Here is a 25,526-nt window from a genome sequence, read left to right as displayed (position 1 = left end):
TGAGAAGGCCGCACATGCTCAGTTTCATCCTTCAACTGCCTCCTGAGTTGTGATAGGCAGAGTATGGACACGCCCCCTTAGCTACAGCAGTAAAGACACTCCCCTTGAGCTGTCAGTTTGATATAAATCTAGCAGAGCAATGAATGAGGAGATCTCTGGATCCATGTGAGGTACAGGGCTGCGTCTAGCTTTGTTAGTAAGAGATTGCCGTGTACTATATAATGTCTGATTTTAATTTTTTCCAATGTACATGGGATAACCCCTTTAATGTCCAACCTAAGGTAATTTTGGGTACACCTAAACACTGTTCGGTCATGGTTTGGTCTTTCAGAAAATAAAGTGATCAGGGAAGGCAGACATGTTTAAAATTTGTCCTTTGCTCCTGCTTTTTTTCTCTTCTTGCAGCATAAATATATTAAATTGTAGCACCAATTTTCTATTATACAAAATGATGAATTAGGGTCTTCTTCATGGTCTTAAACATAGTCAAACATTTGTTGGGGTGTAACCAATGTTCCAGCCATATCATACTTTTGTTTTGAGAATTGTACACATCATTTCAAGTTGCTTGTCATTATTTATGGAAATGAACTCAAAAAGTTAGTGTATATAATGGAAGAATTTATAGATTATGGCTTAAACAGAAAATTGGCAGATGACGTTAACCCCTTAAGGACCCTGGGATTTTCCATTTTTGCATTTTCGTTTTTCACTATCCGCCTTCCCATAGTCCTAACTTTTTTATTTTTCCATTCACACAGCTTTATGAGAGCTTATTTTTTGCGGGACAAGTTGTACTTTATAATGGCACCATTAACTGTTGCATACCATGTAGTAGGGAGCTGGGAAAAAAATCCAAATGGGGTAGAATTGGTAAAAAATATTATTATTTTTTTTTACACTGTCAAAATTGACCTGTTATCTTCATTCTCCAGGTCAGTTATGTTCCAACGATACCAAACTTGTATAATTTTTCTTGCGTTTTAATACTGAAAAAAAAGAATTCCAAACCTTTGAGGAAAAAAATTCTTTTTCCGCAACCATATTCTGACCCCTATAACTTTTTTTGTAGCTATGTGTACTGGGCTGTGTGAGGGCTCATTTTTTGTGGGACGATCTGTTCTTTTCAGTGATACCAATTTTAAGTGTGTGCGACTTTTTGATCACTTTTTATAAAAGAATTATTGGGTAGTTGAAGTGACAAAAAATTGCAATTTGGCAGTTTTTTTTTTTTTCTTCCCCCCACTACGCCATTTGCCGTATGCCATTAAAGGGTTTCTTTTATCAGAAAAATCGTTATGTAGCTGGCTGATATTAGCGATGTGCTAATGTCAGCAGAACATAACTATATGACTTATATCTCCCTGCCTGCCGCTGTTCGTGCTAAATAATGACTTTTATCATATGCAAATGAGCCTCTAGGTGCTAGTGGGGCGTTGCTGCAGCACCTACAGGCTCCGTCTTTTTACCGCTTGGCACGCCCTTGTAAAGGTGATTGACATCCTCCGTGTCCCACAAATCCCGCACCTGCGCCGTCCATTTTAGTATTAGGCGCAGTGAGTAAAGGACGACAGCAGGCGAGCATCCTTCACTCACTGCGCCTGCGCCTAATATTAAAAAGGACGGCGCGGGATTTGCAGGGCACGGAGGAGACAGAGAATGGCAATCACCTTTACAAGGGCGTGCCAAACGGTGAGAGGACGGAGCCTCTAGGTGCTGCAGCATCGCCCCACTAGCACCTAGAGGCTCATTAGCATATTATAAAAGACAATATTTACCACGAACAGCGGCAGGCAGGGAGATATGTCATACAGTTATGTACTGCTGACATTAGCACATCGCTAATGTCAGCCAGCGACATAACGATTTTTCTGATAAAAGAAACAGGGGTGATTTGAACTTTTTAGTTTTTTTTTTGTTTTGTTTTTTTTATATATTTGTAAACTTTTTTTTTTAAAGTCAACTTGGGTGACGACAACTGGCAATCATTCGATTGCCCATAGTATTCAGTGATGGCTAAATAGCCATCATTAAAGACTTAATTTGCACTATATCAATACAAGGCTGCCACCTAGTGGCCTGTATTGATATATATATATCTAATTGACTCTGAAGCCTGCTTGAGGCTTCGGTCAATTAGCGCAAGGTAACAGGTTCCCCGATCTCAGCCGGGCAAAGCTGTTACCAGACCGGAAGCGCGCGACTTCCGGTTCCGGTCTGCGCAGATGCCGTGGTCACATTTGACCACAGCATCTGGAGCGGGTTTCTGCTATTTAAAATAGTAGAAACCCCGAGGCTAAGGCGCCCGCTGCACGTGTGAGCGGACGCCATGTTTAGGGATCTGACCCATGACATACAGCTACGTCATGGGTCCTTAAAGGGTTAAAGGGAATCTGTCATCTTCCTGGAGTGTGCTATTATGTATATTATGAAAGTAGGGCATTTAAATAGAGGCATGCAATGGTGATTTCCTCATCTCAAACTATTTATTGATACAAAAGCCAATAACATTGGTGTGTATACCCCCACAAAAAAAATCCTGAAATTTCACCCACAAGCCAACTTTTTGTGAGTAGTGTGTATGTATGTGTGTCTGTGTATGTATGTGTGTGTGTATATATACAGTACAGACCAAAAGTTTGGACACACCTTCTCATTCAAAGAGTTTTCTTTATTTTCATGACTATGAAGGCATCAAAACTATGAATTAACACGTGGAATTATATACATAACAAACAAGTGTGAAACAACTGAAAATATGTCTCATTCTAGGTTCTTCAAAGTAGCCACCTTTTGCTTTGATTACTGCTTTGCACACTCTTGGCATTCTCTTGATGAGCTTCAAGAGGTAGTCCCCTGAAATGGTCTTCCAACAGTCTTGAAGGAGTTCCCAGAGATGCTTAGCACTTGTTGGCCCTTTTGCCTTCACTCTGCGGTCCAGCTCACCCCAAACCATCTCGATTGGGTTCAGGTCCGGTGACTGTGGAAGCCAGGTCATCTGGCGCAGTACCCCATCACTCTCCTTCATGGTCAAATAGCCCTTACTTTCAAAGTTTTCCCAATTTTTCGGCTGACTGACTGACCTTCATTTCTTAAAGTAATGATGGCCACTCGTTTTTCTTTACTCAGCTGCTTTTTTCTTGCCATAATACAAATTCTAACAGTCTATTCAGTAGGACTATCAGCTGTGTATCCACCTGACTTCTCCTCAACGCAACTGATGGTCCCAACCCCATTTATAAGGCAAGAAATCCCACTTATTAAACCTGACAGGGCACACCTGTGAAGTGAAAACCATTTCAGGGGACTACCTCTTGAAGCTCATCAAGAGAATGCCAAGAGTGTGCAAAGCAGTAATGAAAGCAAAAGGTGGCTACTTTGAAGAACCTAGAATATGACATATTTTTAGTTGTTTCACACTTGTTTGTTATGTATATAATTCCACATGTGTTAATTCATAGTTTTGATGCCTTCAGTGTGAATCTACAATTTTCATAGTGATTAAAAACATACTTTTTGATTGAAGATACGCTTGGAGTGCAGTCCGATTTTATACACTCTATAAGTGGGTAAGCACCTGTTACCATACTTGGATATTGCACCCGTTTTTCCTTATATTCTCCTAGGGTGGTGCTGCCAGTGTTTTTTTTATATATATATATATATATAACAAAAAATGGGCAGCACTCCGGTCTTGTGGTGACAATTCAGTGATGTTTTATTTACACCCCAAAGCAATGCAGCATTTCAGCTCTCTCAATGGAGCCTTTGTCAAGCTTGACAAAGGCTCCATTGAGAGAGCTGAAATGCTGCATTGCTTTGGGGTGTAAATAAATCATCACTGAATTGTCACCACAAGACCGGAGTGCTGCCCATTTTTCGTCTTTTCTACCTTACTGCTCCTGGTCCAGGAACTTTTGTGGATTGCACCTGGCATGCCTATAGAGTGCTGCTGACCTTTTTTGCCAGTGGTGACGCGACGTTTTCGGCTCCAACATGAAGCCTTTCTCATGTTGGAGCCGAAACGTTGCTTCACCACTGGGTGAATAAACTGCTTTCTTTTTTTCACCATACTGGAGTGCTGCTCTGTTTTTCATTGATCTTATCCTGGGACGCTATTCCCATTGGAGCTTGCACCCAATCTCCAATATTCTAAGGTTGGTGCTGCCATTTATTATATTTTGTGTGTGTGTATATGTATATGTGTATATGTATATGTGTGTATATATATATATATATATATATATATATATATATATATATATATATATATATATAATATAAATAATTAGAATATTTTGCTGCCATGGCGTCTTTAACATGAGATGGATAGATCACATGGGTGGATCAGATAGGACGTAGCTACATAGGGCGGTAGATATGACCTAGATGGTATGGAGTGGATATTAAATAGATGTGCATACACACACTTGATGTAAAGAAAGGGCAGATGTTCTCTGGGCTGTTGTTTCATTGCTGCTTTGCTTTCTGCTGTTTATAATTTTTGCATGCACTTGGCTGCCTGTTTATGGTGGGTGCAGTGCAAGACATTTTTATTTTTATTTTTTTCATTTTAAGGATATCTAAAATGCTTTCACTTGAGCCACACTGTTTCTATCTCTCCTCTTCTGTCTTCCTCCTGCTGCTGGCAGAATGGTTTTGAGCCTTGCTTTGTCTTTGAGGTTGACAATAACACCAATACCATTAAAAGGAGGCCAGGAAGCCATATGCAGGTGAATACAGCATGCCACTACTGGTGTTGTGGTCATCTTCCTCCCCCTCTTCCGCCTCACGTGCCTGTTATAACTTTCCCTGCTGAGTTCATTATTATAATTTTGTCCAGCAACACATAGTATCCTGTTTCCAAGGGAATCTGTCATTGTCTTTTAAGACTTAATATATGACACAGAAAATAGATGTGGAAACCTTCCTGCTGGTATATGCAAATGACTGATATACCATTAAATGGGTTATGTTTTAGCAAACTTTGCATAAATCAGTGGTACCAGCGAAGATCAGAACGTTTGTAATGCCTTCTCCATGTATCAGTCATCTCTCCTCCCTGCTGCATTGATCACTTACAGTACTCTCAATTCATTGCTAAAATCTGTCTTGAGGGAAGCCATCAACCATTAGATTTTCAGCTTGAAGCCTCATGCACGCGGCCGTACCGTGCAATGAGGACCGCAATTTGCGGTCCCCAATGCACGGGCAACGTCGGTGCGGCGGCCGGGACGGATCCGAGACCCATTCAACTTGAATAGGTCCGTGATCCGGCCGTACTGCAAAAAAATAGAACATAGTATAAAAATAGAATAGTTCTATTTTTTATTTTTTTTTTGCGGTGTGGAGGCACGGACAGAAACACCACGGAAGCACCCCATAGTACTTCCATGGGGTTCCCTGCCTCCGTTATGCACCACAGCTCCGGATTGCGGACCCATTCAAGTGAATGGGTTCGCATCCGTGATGCACGGCCGGTGCTCCCATATTGTGGACCCGCTGTCTGTGGGCCGCAATACGACCACGGCCAAGCAACGGCCATGTGCATGAGGCCTGACTGAGAGATTAGGTAGTAGCTGCCTACAGTCTATGGAGCTAGGAGGAGGTGGCAGCTGCAGAGAGAGACTCACACAGACACTCTGCTTGTTGCATACGTGTATTACTGTTAAGCAACAGTACTGGATTCACAGCTACCCTGTTTCGTGTCACCTGTTCAGCACTTCAGTAGTTTGTGTTACCTAATGCATGTTACATATGTCTTGTGTTCCTTTTGCTGTTACTCCTTGTGTGAATGCCATTTATTCTGTTTTTCTTTTTGCTGTTTTGATAGAGTGATGAGAGGTCATCGCTGACTCCCATATCTCCCACTTCTCAGACTGGTGAGTTCATTTTCCATTTGTGATTGTGTGATATTTTTAGGTCATCTATTATGAAACTAAATGTGACTAACACAAGGCCAGACATTTGCTTTTACAATCGGCATGCTAGTTTCTATGGTTTGGGTAGAAAATGTTCAGCAAACACAAGTAATTCCATGCAACACTCAAACTGAACTCTGACAAGTCTGGTCAGTCTTCAGCCCTACTCACCTGCTGGATGGCTGCTTTTGGACAACCTAGTGGTGGTCATTACTTCGCTCAGCTGGTTTGGTGCACTTCAGTGTAGCTTTAGGCAGTTCTTGTGGTCCCTCATGCTTTCTCCCCTTCAAACTCCAAATGTTATCAAAACCTATAAAAAAATAACTATGTAATCTTTCCCTCATTTTTAGTACATTTATCCTCACCAGCATCTGGTACATCATATCGAACCTCTCCTCAGCGTCCAGAAAGTTTCTTATTCCGGGCTGCTGTTCGAGAAGAAGTCAAGAGAAGTAAGTGAGAGCTCATTTCACTCCTTTGTATATGGACCTACCTGTAAAAACTGATTATCCCTAATAATAAAAGTGTTATTTCCAGCATATACTTGTCCACATTGAGAGTTTTCAGTAAGTTCAGTCTATCATAATATTTCTATATTAACATGTATTGTCAAACTGTGTTTACTGAAGCCTGCTAAGATGATATTTTTAAAGGAGTAATGAGAAAAAGTATAAGAAAAACAAAACCACTATCCCTAAGGGTCCATTCACACGTCTGTAGTGCATTACGGATCCGCAATACACTCTGCCGGCACCCGCATCCATTCTGTCCCCATCCATTGCATCCCCCATAGAGAATGAATGGGTCCGCGCCCGTTCCGCAACGGATGCGGACCCATTATTGTGGACGTGAGAATAGAGCCTAAAAAAACACATTTGTAAAACACAAAGGGGGCCATTTATTATAAATTTGATATGCCACTTTTGGCATATTAATGTCACAGATTTAGTTGCAATGGCTTTTTACGGCAAAATCTGCGACTATTCGCCACTAGTGCCGAGAAACGGGGACGAGGAAGAGGGTGAGCCGGCAGGCAGATCTCATTTATCATTTTCCACGCCAGCAAGGTGGTATGTTGCATGGCCTGCTGGAGGAAGCACGAAAATTACGTAGAGACCTGCACCTCCACATAACTTTTGCGCATCCACCGACAGAGCAGTGGGACTAGGACCAGTGTCTAAGCCCCCCAAATATGCCCCAAAATCTTAATTATATTTTCACAAATTGTATTCAAATTTATATAGAATCAGGTTTGTGGTTTATTTTTTTAATGCTGTGGTAAAAATTCCTTGAAAAAACTAAAGACAAGCACCAACTTGTTGTTTTGTCTATTCTAATACTGGGGGTACATCGGAGTGTCATATTTAATTTATATAGTTTTACCTGTAATGTCTTCTGTTTACAGGTAACACTCCTCCTGCTTCTGCCCCTTTTACTGAATGTACAAACTCCAGATCCGAGCACAGCTCCAAGATTAGACAAGAGGAATTAGAAGTCACAGAGCAACTTAAAAAGGTTTGTAATTGAATTAAAGGGTTTTTCCAGGCTCCTGATATTGATGACCTACCCTCAGGATAGATCATTAAAATCTGATCAGTGAGTTTCTGACAACCTGCACCCCCACTGATCTGCTGTTCCCTGCAGCCTGTGATGCTGGAACTAGCCCTTTGAAGGGAATAGGAAGCACAGCTCTGTTCAAAGTGTAGTGGCCGTGCTGGGTTACTGCAGCTCTGCTCCCGTTCAAGTGAATGACAGCTGAACTGCTGTTTTTTGGCTTTTACCTTGGTACCAAGGTCTAATAATGCAATGCCCTCCCTGGTGCCCAATAGTACACTTTTGTATTTAAAGAATACAACTAACAGGGAATAAGAATAAGAACAGGCAATCTAGCTACTACATGTTTGTATTATTTCAGTAGAGAATAAGGAAAACAGTAGCACTAAAACATCTGCATACTAAATAGTATTGGTCTTCACCCGTGTCTTTCAAACTGTTGCAAAGCTACAATTCCTTGTATGCCCTGACAGATTTATTTTGGCAGTTTGTAACTGCTGGAGAATCACTGCCGCAGATCATTCAGATTTTTTATGGAACATATAGAGCATTTGGGCTATTGTATTATTCATATATGTAAAGCTGCAGTTATATGTACTATATTATCAGAGCAATTACCTTCAGGTTAAAAACTCAGTGTTAACAGGGTTTTCAGAGATTTTGATACAGATGACCTATTCTCATGATAGGACATCAGTATCTGATCCGTGGGGGTTCGATACCTGAGACCCTCGCTGATCAGCTGTTTGAGAAGGCAGCAGCACTCCTGTGAGCGCCGCGGCCTTCTCTCAGCTCACCAAGCACAGCGCCATACATTGTCTAACGGCTGTGCTTGGTATCACGCTCAGCCCCATTCACTTCAATTGGGCTGAGCTGTGCCTAGGCCATGTGACCGATGAACATGGCATCACTGGCCTAGGGAAAGTAGCGAGAAGGCCACAGCGCTACTGTGCTATGCCAGAGCCTTCTCAAACAGCTGATCAGCAGGAGTCCCTGGTGTTGGACTCCCACCGATCAGTATCAAAATCTCGGAAAACCCTGTTAACAAAGCCAGCTATACTAATCTTCCTGTAAGATATGCGGAATAAATCTGAGACAAATATCAATTACATTCCAATTAACTTTCCAGGGCCCATTACCTTCTAATTTTTGTCTATCCCATAACTAGTAGAGTCCGTATTTTAAATTATAAAGAATTGGACATGGAAATTAGCTCTTTCCAAAGAAAGAAAAGAAGGTACTGGTGCCACCAATAGGAAGTCACTATACTATAAGACACTTTTTTAACTTTTAAACGGCCCTTGATACATAACTTGGGGTCATAGTCAAGCCAGTACATAATCTGCAGACAGCTGTTTCGGAGTGACTGCCTCTCATCTCCACAAGAGATGCCAGAGCACGAACAAAGGCCCATCACTCAGCTAAGGGCACTTTAACACTAGCGTTTTTCTTTTCCGGCTTAGAGTTCCGTCCTAGGGGCTCAATACCGGAAAATAACTGATCAGTTTTATCCCCATGCATTCTGAATGGCGAGCAATCTGTTCAGGATGCATCAGAATGTCTTCAGTTCAGTCTTTTTGCCTTTTCAGGACGGAGATAATACCACAGCATGCTACAGTTTAATCTCCGGCCAAAAAAACTGAACACTTGCCTGAATGACGGATCCGTCATTTTTTCCCATAGGAATGTATTAGGGCATTCAAAATACCGCAGACTGAAAAAAAGGTGAAAAACATAAATGCCGGATCCGTTTTTCCGGATGACACTAGAAAGACTGATCCGGTATTGCAATGCATTTTTCGGACTGATCAGGCATTTTTCAGACTGATCAGGAAATGCCATCAGTTGGCATACATTTTGCCGCATCCGGCAGGCATTTCCGGCGATGGAACTGGTTGCCGGATCACTCTGGCAAGTGTAAAAGTAGCCTAAGCCAGTTCTCTCTGCTGTACAATGAGGAGGAGCAACTGCTGTCTGCAGATGAGAAACTGGTTAGGCTGTAATCCAAAATTATGTCTCAAAGCAAAGCCTACTTAAAAGGTTTAACATCGCTGAGTCAGAATGGGAAATTATCCCAGCTGTTTATTGTGCACATGGTATACAAAACACCATTATTTTTATACTGCATCACATGTTTATGTATGAAAAGGAAGTGTTTCTGAAAAGGGGATGTCCTTATAATTATGAGAAGCTGTGGAGCTCACGGATAAATAGTAGTAGACGGATTATGTGGGAGAGTAGTGGGGAGATCAATACTGGAGTGAAGGAGGAGGAAGGGGGGCTATGGGATATTTCAGTGGGTTTTTTGTTGGAGGGGGGTTCACTTATTTGGGACTTTAAAAATAAAAAAAAAAATATATATATATATATATATATATATATATATATATATATATATATATATATATATATATAGCACTGTAAAGCTGATGGGCAGCAATATATAACTGAGCTAAGCAAGTTTTGGTTAAAAAAAAAAAACTATTTCCTAATTTCCCTGGTTCTCCTCTGGCCCTTTGTTTACCTGCAATAACAACAATCTTCAAAACAAGTATCCAGTGGTAGGGAGACACAGGGAAGACAGCAGGGGCTCAGTCAGTGCAGGGGGGCGTAGCCAGCACAGTGACATCTTATGTACAGACACATATCTGCTCTGTCAGGCTTGTGCACGAAACATCATCAGAGCAGGGAGAGAAGCTGACATCACAGGTCATGTGACTATCAGTGAAATCTGAGAAAGGAGCAACTACAGATGCAGTAAGTGCATGGTAAAGCTGTTACATGATCATATAGACAACCCTTTTAAGATATGTCTGTATGATCATACGATGTAATATTATGGAAATTATATGGATGTCATTGTACTGTTTTTGAAAATACAAATACATGATCTGATTTTAAAAGGTTTAAGATTCCAAATTAAGCATTGACTTGCAGGATGGCTACTTTCCAACTAGAGGCACCATAGGCACAGTTTTATATATATATTTTTTTTAGAATGAGAGCTATATTTGTATACCTTTTCCCCAGATGAACATTGCATGGCCTGTAAGACTTCTTGCGCCTACTATGAGCTCTCCACTAGGATAAATTTAGACATAAACCTTGGATTTAATTCAGGAGACATATATTTCAATATGGAAAATCCACTGTGGAAATTGCTTCTGATCCTTAGCAAAATCCGCATGAGTTATATGCTGATTTTGGTGTGGATTTGCCATGGATGGAATCCGCAATGGAGATCTGCAGCATAAATTGACATTTTGCAGATTTAAAATCTGCAAAGCAGATTTTCACAGCATGTTGGAGATTAGCTAAAATCTCATCTTCTTTCTATTTAATGTAATAAAAAACGCATTTACTGCATGCAAATCCACAACGGCAAAGCCACAGTATAATTATCTCTTGTAGATGGGGCCTTAAAGTTTCTCTTTTTTTTTTCCTATTAGAACATAGAATCACGATTAAAGGTATCACTTCCCAATGACCTGGGAGCCGCTCTCACAGATGGTGTGGTGTTATGTCATTTAGCCAACCATGTTCGCCCGAGATCAGTGCCGAGCATACATGTTCCCTCACCTGCTGTTGTAAGTATTGTGTTGTTATACTGAAAACAGATATTGAAATGTTGCCTTTTCACCAGTAACAGCCGCTGTCTGTCTTCAATAGCCTAAGCTTAAAATGGCAAAATGCAGGAGAAATGTTGAAAACTTCCTGGAAGCCTGCAGAAAAATTGGGGTTCCCCAGGTAAGAATACATTGCCATTATGCCCACACTGGTATGAGAATGCAGAATAACGTTCACTCTGTGTTTATGAGTACATTTTGTGCATGTTCATTTTTTGCAGCAGTTTTCATTTGCTGCCTTGTCCTTTCCATAGTGTGAAACTGAAAAATACATAAAATAAATCAAACTTTACTTTATCTTCTGATACCAAATCTTAGAACATTAATTTTTTCTTGGTGAGACAAACAGCATGTGTCGGGTTTAAGAGGGATATGGCTTGTTAGATTTCAACATGCCCAATCCTTTGCTCCTGCAGGAGATCAGGTTTCTTCCTCACTCTTTGCTGACCTAAACAGTGCGCATATACGGTATATGCTGTTAGAAGAAGTGGTCGTCCACCAACAGCTATCTGTTATGACAGCTCTAGAATATATTGGGTTATACAGAATATATTATTTTATGTATGTATTTTACTCGCTTATATAGTGCTGACATGCTCCACCACGCTTTACAGACATTTTCATCATTTGCTGTCCCCCATGGAGTTCACAATCTAAACTCCCTATCAGTATGTCTTTGGGGTGTGGAGGAAACTTCATGCAGATGTTGTTGTTGCAGTCAGATTCGAACCTTGGACCCCAGTGCCGCAAGGCACATGGACGTCAGTGATCTCAAATCTTCTTTGGTTTCTCAGAAGATATTACAGCACATTTGCTACTTGTTCATTGATTTGTAGGCCAACTTAGTGTTGCATATAAAATGCAGCAGGGCTAGTAGAATAGATTTCAGTTTGACTGCTAATAGGAGCAAATGTGACCAAGTAGGTTGACACCACAGAACAAAAGCTAGTATGCTAACCTTATTTGGTTGTGCAGTAGGCACAACTCTTGGAAAGCATGTGTATGTCTATATTTATGGTGCACTGCAAGCCAGGAACTAGCTGGATTGGACATCCAGTTGGGACACAGTGATATATACAATGGAAAATGTCAAGCTGCTCTGTCGCCAAGAAGAATCCCAGAAGACTCTTGTTTGATGGAAAATCCATTTTTATTGGGAAATCTGTAAAACTGTAAGGCGTTTCGGGTTCATAATCACCCCTTCTTCAGACAGACTGACCTATTATGTGATAATGTCTGTCGTTTGTCTGAAGAAGGGGTGATTATAAACCCCGAAACTTGTTATAGTTGTACAGATTTTCAATGAAGGACCAATTCTCTACTGAACCAGAGTCTAGGATTCTTCTGACAGCGCAGTATTTTTTCACTGTATATATCACTATGGCTGCTAATATGAGCATTTTTTTTCACCATATAGTTGGGAGTTCCTCGTTAAAAAAAAATATAAAAAAAATGGAAAAAGAACCGAATCAAATTGAATTTGAAATTCTACTTGCCATGCAGCAAATATGTAATTGAGTTTGAGCTGTGTTCTAGGCATAACTGTGAATTTTTCTGGAAGAGTAGATTTTATAACTTCTGAGAAAACACTGGTTATGCTCCTCAGTACAGGTCTGAGGGATATCTGTCACGCTCATATGCCTTCCAACATCAAATCACTTGCCCTTTTAACACCAGTGTTTCCATGAGACAGATACTTATAGGGAGCTAAGGGTACTTTTACACTTGTGTCGCCGGAACTGCCTGCAGGATCCGTCAAAACATATGCAAACTGATGGCATTTGTCAGATGGATCAGAATCCTGATCCGTATGACAAATGCATTAAAATGCTGCATCTGTCTCTCTGGTGTAATCCGGAAAAATAGATCCGACATTTATTTATTTTTTTCACATTCTTGGCGGTCTAAGCATGCACAGACCGCAATGCCGGATCCGATTTGGCCGGAACACTCGGGGCCGGCATTAATGCATTTTCATGGGAAAAAATGCCAGATCTGGCATTCCGGCAAGTGTTCAAGAATTTTGGACTGAGATTATCCTGAAAAGGCAAAAAGACGCAACTGAAGACATCCTGATGCATCCTGAACGGATTGCTCTCCATTCAGAATGCATGGGGATATGCCTGATCAGTTCTTTTCTGGTATTGAGCCCCTCGGACGGAACTCAATACCGGAAAAGAATAACGCCAGTGTGAAAGTACCCTAAGAACATTAACTGCTTCATTTTATCAGTTTTCATCCCTTTCTTTTGTCAGCAGCCAAGTGTCTAACTGCATGATGGTGTTTGCATGACTGACTCTGCTTTCTGTTTTTCCCTTCCTGCTCGCCCCCTCTGGACAGGACAAAGTTTGTCTCCCATCAGACATTCTCCAGCTAAACCTCTGCAGCATTAAGGGAACTCTGGAAAGTCTCCTCTCCTTTGGAGAAGGCTCACAAGCGCCCGCTCTGTCCTCCCACCTCCTGGGCTTTGGGGTTTTCTACTGCGCCCTCATGCTTCTCCTCTTCATGCTCTATCGCTGGTTTCTTTCCTTCTGGACACAGGCGTGAAGAGGCATGGGCATCTGCTTACTAACTGTTGATGGGGTGGGGTTGATCCTGCAACTATGAATTCTTCTGGAAAGCTCTATCTGAAGCACAGCGGCAGTGTTAACCCTTTACTGTGTGAAGTATTGAAAAATGAATCCAGGGCCAGCAACCATGATTGCCCATGGATGCAAATATTACAGCCTCTACGTCTGTGAGCTATGCCGCGCTGCCAGCTTTAACCATTACTTAGTCAGTGCTTCCTGCCTACAAGATGTAATGACTTAGTGGGGTTACTACTGACCAGTAGCCACACTATGTGAGGAATTTGCTAAATTTTATCTTTAGAAAAAAGAAATGTTCTTCACGTCATAAACAAATGAGCAGATGGACAGAAGGTCTTTGGTTCAGCAGCTGATTTTTCAGAGCTGCTTGCACCTTCATGTGCCTTCATGCCAGTGTTGCCAATACCTTTTTCAGAGTTGGATAAAGAAAAAAAAACGTTGCTTTTGAGGACACACAGAAATACCCTATACCAAAGGCTCTTTATTCTGACTGAAATAAAGTTTCAGTACTACATCTGCTTCAACCTATTTAGGACATACCATCACCACAAGACCCCCTCTTAGGCTGGGTGATTATGATCAAAGTCACCATTAATTGAATATTTTACATCAATTACGATAAATTTTATGAGACAACCTCTTTTGAGGATGCTTTTTTAGTTTCGACCGTATATATTTTGCGGTCCACAAAATGCAGATCTGGAAAAAATTGAATTTTATTTTTATTTTTTTTGCTGACCCATTATAACAATGTCCTTTAAATGGACAACAATAGGACATGTTCTATCTTTTTTGTGGTGCTGCGGAACGCTCCTACAGATGTGGACAGCACACGGTGGGGCTGTCCATATTTTTTTGCAGTCCCATTGAAATGAATAGGTCTGCCTTCGATGCACAATAAATGCAGATTGGATGCGAAGAAAAAATATGGGTGTGTGAATGAGGACTTATGGAAAGGATTTATAGGTAGAGTTTTTGGAGGAGGTCCACTGACTGCCATGGCTCTGCGTCTGGATCCTTGCCCCTATATACTTTTCAGTATTTTTGGTTGAGCAGTGCTTATAGATAACATGCACATTAGATATTTGCTGAATCCTGCTATTTTCAACAGGATTCAGCAGCAATCAAATAGAGTGAAAATGTCCTTTGACATCTCCTTTAGGGTAATGGGTTATGGGACAAGTTAGCTTTTAAGCTTTCTGCTCCTTTTTCTCTCAAGGACAAGCCATTTATTTCTCCTTCACTATAGATATAACATGAACGCTCGTCTGAGCTGAATGTCTGTTTTTTGGGGGGAGAGAAGATGATTTTTAAATGCAAGAACAAACCAGATGCATTGTATTCATTCTAGCTCCACAGTGTTTTTAGCAAAATTGTATTGCTAAGAATATTTTGTGCTTTGTTTCTTCAAGCTCCAGAATGAATAAGGGAATAAAGGGGAATCTGTCACCTACTTCCAGTGTATATAACCAATGCAATAAATCTGTACCATCATTAAACAATACCTTTGTCAGAGTTATCCATAACTCCAGAAAAGAAACCTTGTTTGGTATCCTAATGAGGCCAAGTGATCAGCGGTTCTAGGAGCCCATGTCCGCCTACTTCAATAGCTCAAGCCCATCTCTTCACTTTTCCCCAGTACCTCCCCTTGCGTCTTCCAGTCTGCCACCTCCTCTGTGACTTCACTATCTTCATCCAACTCCGCCCGCCAGGTAAGCTTGTGCCTCAGCGAAATCTTGAACAAATGCAGAGCAGGAAATTGAGGCAGACGTTGACCTGGTAGGCTAAGGCTACTTTCACACTAGCGTTCGGGGCTCCGCTTGTGAGCTCCGTTTGAAGGGGCTCACAAGCGGCCCCGAACGCATCCGTACTGCCCTAATGCATTCTGAGTGGACGCGGATCCGCTCAGAATGCATCAGTCTGGCAGCGTTCAGCCTCCGCTCCGCTCAGCAGGCGGATACCTGAACGCTGCTTGCAGCGTTCGGGTGTCCGCCTGGCCGTGCGGAGGCAAGCGGATCCGTCCAGACTTACAATGGAAGTCAATGGGGACGGATCCGTTTGAAGTTCACACAGTATGGCTCAATTTTCAAACGGATCTGTCCCCCATTGACTTTCAATGTAAAGTCTGGACGGATCCGTCTGAAGCTACTTTCACACTTAGAAATTTTTCTACAATATAATGCAGACGGATCCGTTCTGAACGGATCCCAAGTCTGCATTATATGAGCGGATCCGTCTGGGCAGACATCAGACGGACCCGCTCTGAACGGTAGTGTGAAAGTAGCCTAAGTTAAATGAAGATGGTGATGGCGCAAAGGAAGGGGAGGTACTGGGAACAAGTGAGGAGCTGGGCTTGGGCTCCTGGAGAACTGTTGATCACGCCCTGCTAAGCACTTTGAGCCTCATTACCATACTGAACAAAGGTAATTTTCAGGCATTCGGAAAGAGGGATACGGGAGAGTTCACATAAGTTTCATTTTCCATTCGTCTGATCCCCAAAAAAAACAGAATAGTGTAATACAATAAATAAAAAAAAAACACAGATCCTGTGCATAAGTTCTGCACATTTGACATCCGTTTGAGACATTTCTGTACTGCATGCAGGATTCAGTTTTTTTGTTTTTTTCCTCTGTTCTTCTGACAGATCAGAAGAACAGTAAGTGAAACAGTAATGGGAACTGTCCCTAACCCTGACAAAGGTATCGTTTTAATGATGGTAGGCAGAACTACATTGCATTGGCATTGGTCAAATACAGTGGAAGAAGGTGACAGACTCCCTTTAGGAAGACCTGACAGGCATTTACATGGATTAGCCACTAACAGAGCAAGTGTCCTTGTGCACAGTTGATATTCTAGTGCCTCTAATACTCTAGCCTAATCTCCACACAGATGATCTAGTTTACTTTTTAAGGACTGTATGGGGTCAGCTCCACCTAATATGCTTTGGCAGTCAAGATGTATGAATATTTTCCTCTCTGGTGTTACTTCAAATGCTGCATTACCTTTGCTGGAGCATGCTGAAAGTTTAAAACCTTTTTGATACTGAAACCAAAGTAACAGCGCTCCTGATTTCACTCCGCTCATATACATGTCTGTGTGATGATATATTAACCTCTGAAACACTGTGCTCTTTATACATTAAAGCAATAGAAACACATGAAGCAGCAGGTCAGCTATTACCAAGCCTTATGCTTTACACTCTACCTCAGCCGAGGACTTATGTCAAGTACAGTGTTGCTATACTGTTTTATGCAGCTGTCCAAACTTGCAGCAATGCAATTAGATAACTATATAGCAGCCGAAAGGTATTCCTAAAGACAGGGCAGGTTTACATGCTACAAATCAATCCCATCTAGGAACATTTGCTTCTTGTAAACAGTGACATTAAGATTCAAATGAATGTCACAAGTCAAGATGCCTATTGTCCCTTAATAGCTGTCAAAGTGTCATTTGGTTCAGCTGACAGCTATCTCTACTGTAAACCCTGGATGACCCCTGTAAAAAAACTAAACAAAAACTCTGCTGTCAGGCCCTATTATGTGAATATATTTTTTTTGGACCGTGTCAAATACTGTTTGGTCAAAAGGGACAAAATTAACATGGCATAATTCTAATAGTAATATAAGAATTGTAGCATGTAAAACCAGTTCAAAGGGGTTGGCTGATTTCCATTATAATTTGTTAGAATGCTATGCATATGTATGTCCCATACAAGTATACTTAACCAGCATCCTCTGCTTCCATGGGCTATTACTGAGCACCTTCTATTCTGTGCAGGCGCTGAACAGTAAATAGATGTGTCCTTTTTATTCTGCACATGCGCTGGATGTGTCCGTTTGCCATTTAGTAACTGTGCAGAATAGAATGTATTTAGGAACAGCCAGAAGAATCGGATGCAGCCTGTGGACACGGAGGTTACTATGTTTACTGCACTGACGGCCTCCATTAGGACAACTGGGGGACAGTTTACAGTCAAGTATGCATACATGACTGTATATGACATGATGACTAATTACATTGGAAATTGGCCAACTCTTTTCATTTTGATTTGTCTCTGTAATCAGAGCAGTTTGGGCCAATAGCTTATTGAGAGATCTTGCAACACTGGCTGCTGAACAGACAAAAATGAGAGGCTCATGTGCCTTACACATTCTAGCCACCTTAAGCCAGACACACAAGCGAGTTCAATGTGAGAAATTTGCTGCATGTGACAGTGAGTTCCCATTCTAAACTCTGCTCCTCTGACAGGATCGCACAGTGTTATGATGCTTTATAAGGCTGTGTGACCCTGAGAGTCCTGGAATCTACTGAATTAGGCCTCATGCACACGACCATTGTGTGTTTTGCGGTCCGCAAAACACGGAAGGCGTACGTGTGCATTCCATATAACTGCCTATTGTACGCAAAACGGACAAGAATAGGACAGGTTATATTTTTTTTGTGGACCACACAACGGAGCAACGGATGCGGACAGCACACATTGAAGTGAATGGGTCCGCATCTGAGCCGCAAAAACTGCGGCTCGGATGCGGACCAAAACAACGGTCGTGTGCATGAGGCCTTACACTGACAACATTATGTCAGTGTAATTCAATAGATTGGAGGTCTTAGGAAGCACAGCCTTATAAATCTTTATAATACTGTGCGATCCTGTCAGAGGGGCAGAGTTCAGAACAGGAACTCTCACTGCCACACACAGCGGGTTTCTCGCATTGAACAAGCTCGTCTGTGTCTGGCCTAAATGCTGCAAAGGAATCTGTCAGATCTTGGTAGCATAAAAAGTGAAGCTTTGGGCTGGGACTACACTGTCACATCTAATCAAGTTACAAAGTTTGCAACCATAGCAATAGGAATTTTATTGCAACTTTTAAATGGAATCTGTCAGCAGTTTTATGCTGCTAGGCTCTAACAGCTCCAGCACAAGCCAATGAGTCCTCATAATCATGAGTATTGTTGAGTGAACTTGTGTTTCAAGTTCGGTGTACAAGGTCCGGGTTATCTAAGATTTTCGTTATGGATTACGCTACCACACATCATAGCTTATGGTCTGTAGTAGCGGAATCCAGAACTGAATTCTTAAATAACCCGAACCTTCTACGCCAAACTTGAAACAAGTTCGCTCAGCATTATTCATGAGCTCACGGCTCTCCCCGCCCACCTGCCTCTGACAGTTTTTCCCCATATGAATGAGCAGCAGGTGGGCGGGGAGAACCATGAGCTCATGAATATGGGGACTCGTTCGGCATGCGCTCGAGCTGTTTAGTACAAGATTTTAGCAAAATGGCTCAGTCAATTAAAGAAAATGACCCAGCATTTTGCTAAGGAGACCTGTCACTAGTTCATGTTGCCCTTAGTTAGGACATTATAAAACTGGAGACAGATTCCCTTTAATTGCTGTGCAGCCCCAGCCATCTTCACAAGCATACGGCATGGTATTGTAGACTGTTAGAAACAAGCGGGAATGCAGAACACAGATGTATCATGGTTTCTTCTGGAGATCCCTATGAATTGCACTTTGTTGTTTGCTGAATTTTGTAAATAAATTTTGCTACTGATAGAAGTGTCTTTTTTCCTGTAGTTCCTGCTTTCTCTTTTCTTTCATCTTTCCATACACTACACTTACTGTCCCTCCCGGATATTTTTGATATCCAGTCCCCTTAGACGTTTGATAAATGACACTCCTGATTTTGGCACGATTTTGTCATTGTATTGAGCCTATTGTTATTTTTATAATTTTTGTTTTGTTTTGTTTTTTTCCCCTTTCTGTTTTATTCCCCTCTCCCTCCCACACCCCCTTCCTATTATTCATGTCCAGGATCGTATGTGTCTGCCTCCACACATCCTTGAAGAGACCGGATTAGTTGAAATAGCGGCAACCGTGCAGGCCCTGCTGGATCTTGCACCACCAAAACCGCTTTCCCCCACCAGTGTTTGAATGCCATGTTATCCACTGGCTCCTCATTGTGTGTGCCACATCTGCAGCCTGCGGTTCACTAAAGAGGTCTGCGGATAACAAGCACGTAAGGAGGGATTTTACACACACATGCTCCAGTTTTGTTCACCAAGGGCTTTTAATTGAATGTTCCATTTTTAGTACCTACTCAATGTTCTGCATTCATTATCAATTTTTTAAGCACTTTCTAAAATATACATGATTAAAATTATGCCTAACCAATGAAGGGGCTATGAAGACAATACGAAGTGCAATATTCACAACTGACGCCAGTGTCCGAAGAGGAAAAGCTGTTCTAAAGCCCTGCAGAGGAACAAGTTATTTATTTTACTTTCCTTGTTCATCCCAATGGAAGCAAGTCTTAAGTGCGCCTGAGAAATTCCCTGACCAGTCTGACAATCGAATGCATACAGTACGTTCTGCACCCCGTGTTTGTGGCTAAGAAGCAGGGAATAAAAGGCAAATAAGCAGAGCGCTAACATGCACTTCTATGGAGGTCTGGCACGCAAAGATTACTGACTGATTTGAATGAAAGCTGCCATGCACACAATATTCCCCTGGTTTGCAGAAGTTGAATATGAAAAACAGCATATAAACTCCTAAAGTGACTAAACCTTTCCTGGTATGGACACCTTGACCTGGCCTTCTTGGAATTTGAATTCCTTGACTGTCAAGGTAATGGAGTAATTCCTGTGCTTTTTTTTTTTTTTTTTTTTTTAATTTATGTTTTTATTTATTTTATCTTTTTAAGCTTTGATCATTTCAGTCTTTGGTCGCAGTGAACAAATTTACAGGAAAGGGACTGTTTTAGCCGGTAGTTGGTCTTAAATGTCTCATGGCGATCTTGTAAATATGTATTACATGTTGTACAACAGGCAGAAAAAAAAGGTTTGTAGAAGACTGGTGCAACCTTGATAGGCAGATAGAGTAAATGTAACATCTGAGTTAACCATGAAAGCATGGGATCTGGTCATTGAAATGAATTAAACAAAGATCTGTTATTGGCTGGGTATACTGTCCAACCTTCACTAACCACATTTAAATCACCTTTATAACACTGAGCTTCTAAAAACGGAACTATAGATTTTTCTCTTAATATATGTGGCCATGCTCTGGATTTGTAGCTCTAGTAATATCCCCCTGTAGACTTTTACACAGTGGGTTAGTAAAATAAAGTACATTTTATGGGGTATTTGCAATTCAACATTTGTATACAGCCCAAGCTTTCCAATACTCAGGGATAAAATCCAATAACGTTATTAACCCCTTCCCTCCAGTGCCATACATATACGGGGCTAGACGGGGCTGTCGGATGCCTGCGGTTTTATGCAGCAGACACCCAGAGCTAATGTCCCTAACCAGCAATAACGTTGGTCATGGACACGAAACCTCTCCGATACCATTGTAAATTGTATCTGAGGTGTCTTTCCATGGCCCAGATGGCTCCCTCCACAGGGCGATTGGGTAGCTGTTTGTTCACTGTGGTAGTTTCGCTCCTTCTGAAGGATCCAAGGCTACCACAGTGAATAGCCCCTGTGGAGCAGGCAATTAGTTCCTGTGGAGCATAATGAGACTCCCATAGGCTGAGATAATTCACTGCAGTCTACAATCACTTGTTCAAGTCCCCTAGAAGACTTGAACAAAGTGGGGGGTGGGGGGGTGGGGGGGGGGGGGGGGAGTTAAACATTTAAAAAAAAATAAACAATAGAAAATAAAGATCATGTGTACAGGCAAATCCCAAAGAGTCATACACACTCCAGAATGGTGTCAATAAAAAATACAGATCACCCATAAAAAAAAGAAGCCCTCACATAGCTTCATAGAACTATAAAAAAGTTAAACTTATGGGGGTCAGAATATGGCGATGCAAAGTAAAAATTATTTTTTTCAGAGTTTTTATTTTTGTCAGTATTTAAACACAAGAAAAACGATATAAATGTGATGATATTGTAATTATACTGACCTGGGGAATCAAGGGAATATGACCTATTCCCTTGATTCCCCAGGTCAGTATAATTACAATATCATCACATTTATATAGTTTTTCTTGTGTTTTAATACTGAAAAAAATAAAAACTCTGAAAAAAATAATTTTTACCACATGGGGAATGCCGTAAAAACAAAACCCATACAACTATGGTAGAATTGCATTCTTTTTTTCAGTTCCAACCCATTTTAATTTTTTTCCAGCTTCCCACTACATGCAATATTAAATATATTAACCGGTGCCATTAGAAAATGCAACTAGTCCTGAAAAAATTAAACCCTCATATAGCTTTGTGAACAGAAAAAAAAAAGTTATGGCCCTGGGAAGTCAGTGAGTGAAAAACGAAAACAGAAAATCGCCCGGGGCTGAAGCGGTTACGGAGACAAATTAAAATACCTGTTGCCTCTATGTTTCGAATGTGCAGCATGCTGTGAGCTTGAAAACATGTAGACGGCTTGGATTTTTTATATATTTTTTTTTTATGCCTTCTGTTTTTACAGCTGTAAAGGGGTCTGCTGTCCCGGTTAATTTTGTAATCCATTTTTTAGACCTATGTCTGTAAACTTGAGGTTATCTAGTTATCTCTTCCCATGCTAAATGTAATTTGCTTGTACTGTATGATACTATGATGCTGAGTAGTTGAAGAGGTTTAAATGGTTACACTGTCCATACAATATAGATAGGCGTCAGCCCACCCCTTCCTCTGTTTGGCAGAGTGTGTATGTGTTCTCAGTAGGCAAAGAGGAATGAGGACCAAAGGATTGAGCATGTTGAAATGTAACATGCCCAACCCTTTTTCCCCTGACATCTTCTATTGCAGAGACCTGTACACCCCATTACACATTACAGGGTAGGCTGGTTCCATGCATTTGGAGGTCTAATTTGATTTATCTCCAGGGGAACATTTTCCGTACTGTCACTGAATTTGGCCTTATGGTTTTCACTAGAAGATTCCCTTTGCTGATACATTTGGTGTTCTTATATTTGCAGTTTGACTTTGTATATCAACCAGTATCCTACCCTAGCCGGTTATTACAGAATACGTCCATGAAAACTGTTGGCACATAATTCTGCTATCCATTCTTCATGTAGTAAAATTGTTGTATAATTGACGGTCACTTCCAAAGACTGAATGTCTTTAGTTACCTTAGCTTTTCCATAGAAAGGTGTTTTTGTACATTTTTTTTTTTTTTTTTTCATGCTTATCACATCTGTGCTCCACATCTTTCATCGGACTACATTTATTGCCCTACAAGTAGTTCCCGGCCTTGTAAATAATTTCAAATACAGACACTCTATCTGCAGATTTCACTATATTAATTTGCTAATATGTCGGTCTATTAGATATAACCGCAAAAGAGATTACTTTTATTGGAAATTTGTTGATGTAATATATTTTTGTGAAATTGTCAAATTGACTTCCATTGTAAAATGTTTTAAAAAAACATAAAATAATCCACACTTTGTAGCGTTAAAGGCTGTTTGTTGTGGATTCTGTGATTTATGGCAATCCTGAATTTCCCTACTTGCTGCAATGATTTGTGGGTGCCCACTCTATACATTGATCTTTTAGCAAATACCGGATTAATACACCCACTCTCCACGGTTGTTTCAACCCCACAGGTTTTATAGGTTAATTTGTAGATGCTGGTACTTTCAGATTGGTGTCGTCCATGTGTATCCCGCACTTTGTGGGCCCCATTGTAAAAATGCCTATTCTTGGTAAGAATTGGGCGTCTTCAATAATTTGCGGCATGATTGCGCGCAGCACACGGGTGACATCTGTGTGCAGTCCACATTTTTGTTGCCCCATTGAAATGAATGTGTCCACGTGTAGTCTGCAAAAGATCAGATGCAGACCGGAAATACTGTTGTATTCAGTGAATCACATCTATTAGCACATCAGTGGACATGCACTATTTTGGTTCGTGTTCCGGACCAAACATGCCCATTGAAGTCTATGGGTCTGTGAAAAACCACTGACAGAACATGGATGGTATCCGTGTTGTGACAGTGGTTTTTCACAGAACATTGGTAGGAGATGCTCTGGAAATAAATTTTCAGGTGAGCAGTGTCAGGGAAGTACGGATGACAAAAACGGACACAGTCTTTACTGATATATCATTGGGTGAAACAGACAAATTTTCCACAGATGTTAAACGGACACGGAAATGTGAACGAGATCCAACACAAAATTACAGGGGTTCTATGTTTTTATTTTTATATATATATATATATATATATATATATATATACTGCTCCACTCTTGTCATTGGACTCTGACTTGTCCTAACTAAATGGACTTTCCATGTATTGCAGGGTCCTTCAGAGCTCTTTGTAGCCACTCTCCCTCTGGCTAATAGATGGGGGTCCAGAGTAGAAGACCTCTGCTATTAAACCAGAATGCCCTATTTGGGTATTTGAAAGTGAGTTGTCTAAACTAAACAAACCCTTTAAAGAGGATCTGTCACCAAAAAATGCAATGCAATCTGACAGCACCATGTTACAGAGCAGGAGGAGCTGAGCAGATTGATATAGTTTTGTAGGAAAAGGTTCAGTAAAACTTGTAATTTTATTAATTTATATCTGCAGCCCTGTGAATACCTATCGGTACAGAAGGAAGGTGTTATCGGTGACTGACAGCATTGTGTGTATATAGAGAGAGAGAGCTGTCCGTCACTGATAACACTACACAGGGCTGCAGATGGAAATGGATAAATTACAAGTTTTACTGAACCTTTTCTTACAAATGTAATAAAAATGTAATGTATTTTTTGTGCACATATTGAATGGGACCAAATAAAATTGATGATCTGAATTCCTGTGGTTTAGCCATAACATTTCTTTTGCTAAAGCTCTCTAAGGCCCCTTTCACACGAGCGTGACGCATTGGCTCCGGATGTGTTCAGAGTACGTTCAGTGAAACCCGCACCATTTTGCAGGCACGTTCAGTCAGTTTTGTCTGCAATTGCGTTCAGTTTTTTTTCCGCACGAGTGCAATGCATTTTGATGCGTTTTTCACGCGCGTGATAAAAAACGAAAGGTTTACAAACAACATCTCCTAGCAACCATCAGTTATAAACGCATTGCATCCACACTTGCTTCCAGATGCAATGCGTTCTTCACTGAAGCCCCATTCACTTCTATGGGACCAGGGCTGTGTGAAAAACGCAGAATATAGAACATGCTGCGTTTTTTCACTCAACGCAGAACTGATGCGTGAAAAAAAAAACGCTCATGTACGCAGACCCATTGAAATGAATGAGTCCGGATTCAGTGCGGGTGCTATGCGTTCACGTCACACATTGCACCCGTGTAGAAAACTCGCTCGTGTGAAAGAGGCCTAAAGGGGTTCTTCAGGATTTACATACTGACAACTATTCATCCGAAGTCGATTTGCATAAAACTTCTTTCTAATACTGTATAAGAATGTATTTGCTCCGATGAGCCTGAAGTTATACATTTTTACTGTAAAAAAACAGTTCCTGAACTGGGGTTTGGTTCCAAGTGGAACCTTGGAACCGAACCAGAGTTCGGGAAATGTTTTTTTTATTTTTTATTACAAATTAATTTATGAAGTTATTGTGCGAAGTCCCGCGAGACTACGCAAAGCAATAACTTTGTCTCATCGGAGCTAATACATTCTAATATTGTACGGAGCTCCTGCTCCGTACAGTATTAAAACTAAGTTTTATGCAAATAGACTTCCATTTTTTGGCAGGATATAAAAGAATAAGGATAGACTTCAGGCAGAGTTTAGTTCCTCTTTCTTGACCTCAGTGTCACACGTGTCAACTAGCTGGTAAGATGTACAAGTTTATTGTAAGACTTCTGCAAAGACCAGTATGTCCATGTTACCTTGAATAATTTAGAAGTGTACTTAAAGGGGTAGTATAG

General features: G+C 41.0%; 1 protein-coding gene and 1 long non-coding RNA gene across 8 annotated transcripts in view; one reads left to right on the top strand and one right to left on the bottom strand.

Annotated features, from left to right (window-relative positions):
* LRCH3 (leucine rich repeats and calponin homology domain containing 3) overlaps positions 1-21,275 on the top strand; it is a 98,439-nt gene extending 77,164 nt beyond the window's left edge. For 4 of the 7 annotated variants that reach the window (XM_040428470.1, XM_040428472.1, XM_040428469.1 and 1 more), the window contains 6 exons: positions 5,834-5,882; positions 6,272-6,373; positions 7,327-7,436; positions 10,925-11,062; positions 11,145-11,324; positions 11,356-11,397. In XM_040428470.1, the coding sequence (XP_040284404.1) occupies positions 5,834-5,882; positions 6,272-6,373; positions 7,327-7,436; positions 10,925-11,062; positions 11,145-11,324; positions 11,356-11,382 (606 nt within the window). In that variant the 3' untranslated portion in view covers positions 11,383-11,397. Of the gene's footprint in view, positions 1-4,652; positions 4,734-5,833; positions 5,883-6,271; positions 6,374-7,326; positions 7,437-10,924; positions 11,063-11,144; positions 11,325-11,355; positions 11,398-19,504 lie in introns of those variants that run through there. The other 3 variants (XM_040428467.1, XM_040428466.1, XM_040428468.1) reach the window with 2 other exon arrangements.
* On the bottom strand, positions 750-24,695 carry LOC120998032. Its single transcript, XR_005778284.1, has 3 exons — positions 23,924-24,695; positions 17,402-17,408; positions 750-761 (listed from the first exon to the last, which is right to left on the bottom strand). It is a non-coding gene; the product is annotated as an uncharacterized LOC120998032 (long non-coding RNA).
* Between the last annotated feature and the right edge of the window lie 831 nt (positions 24,696-25,526).

The sequence above is a fragment of the Bufo bufo genome, chromosome 4 (assembly GCF_905171765.1).
Source record: "Bufo bufo chromosome 4, aBufBuf1.1, whole genome shotgun sequence".
Taxonomy (NCBI): Eukaryota; Metazoa; Chordata; class Amphibia; order Anura; family Bufonidae; genus Bufo; species Bufo bufo.
This window is presented reverse-complemented; position numbering and strand designations above follow the sequence as displayed.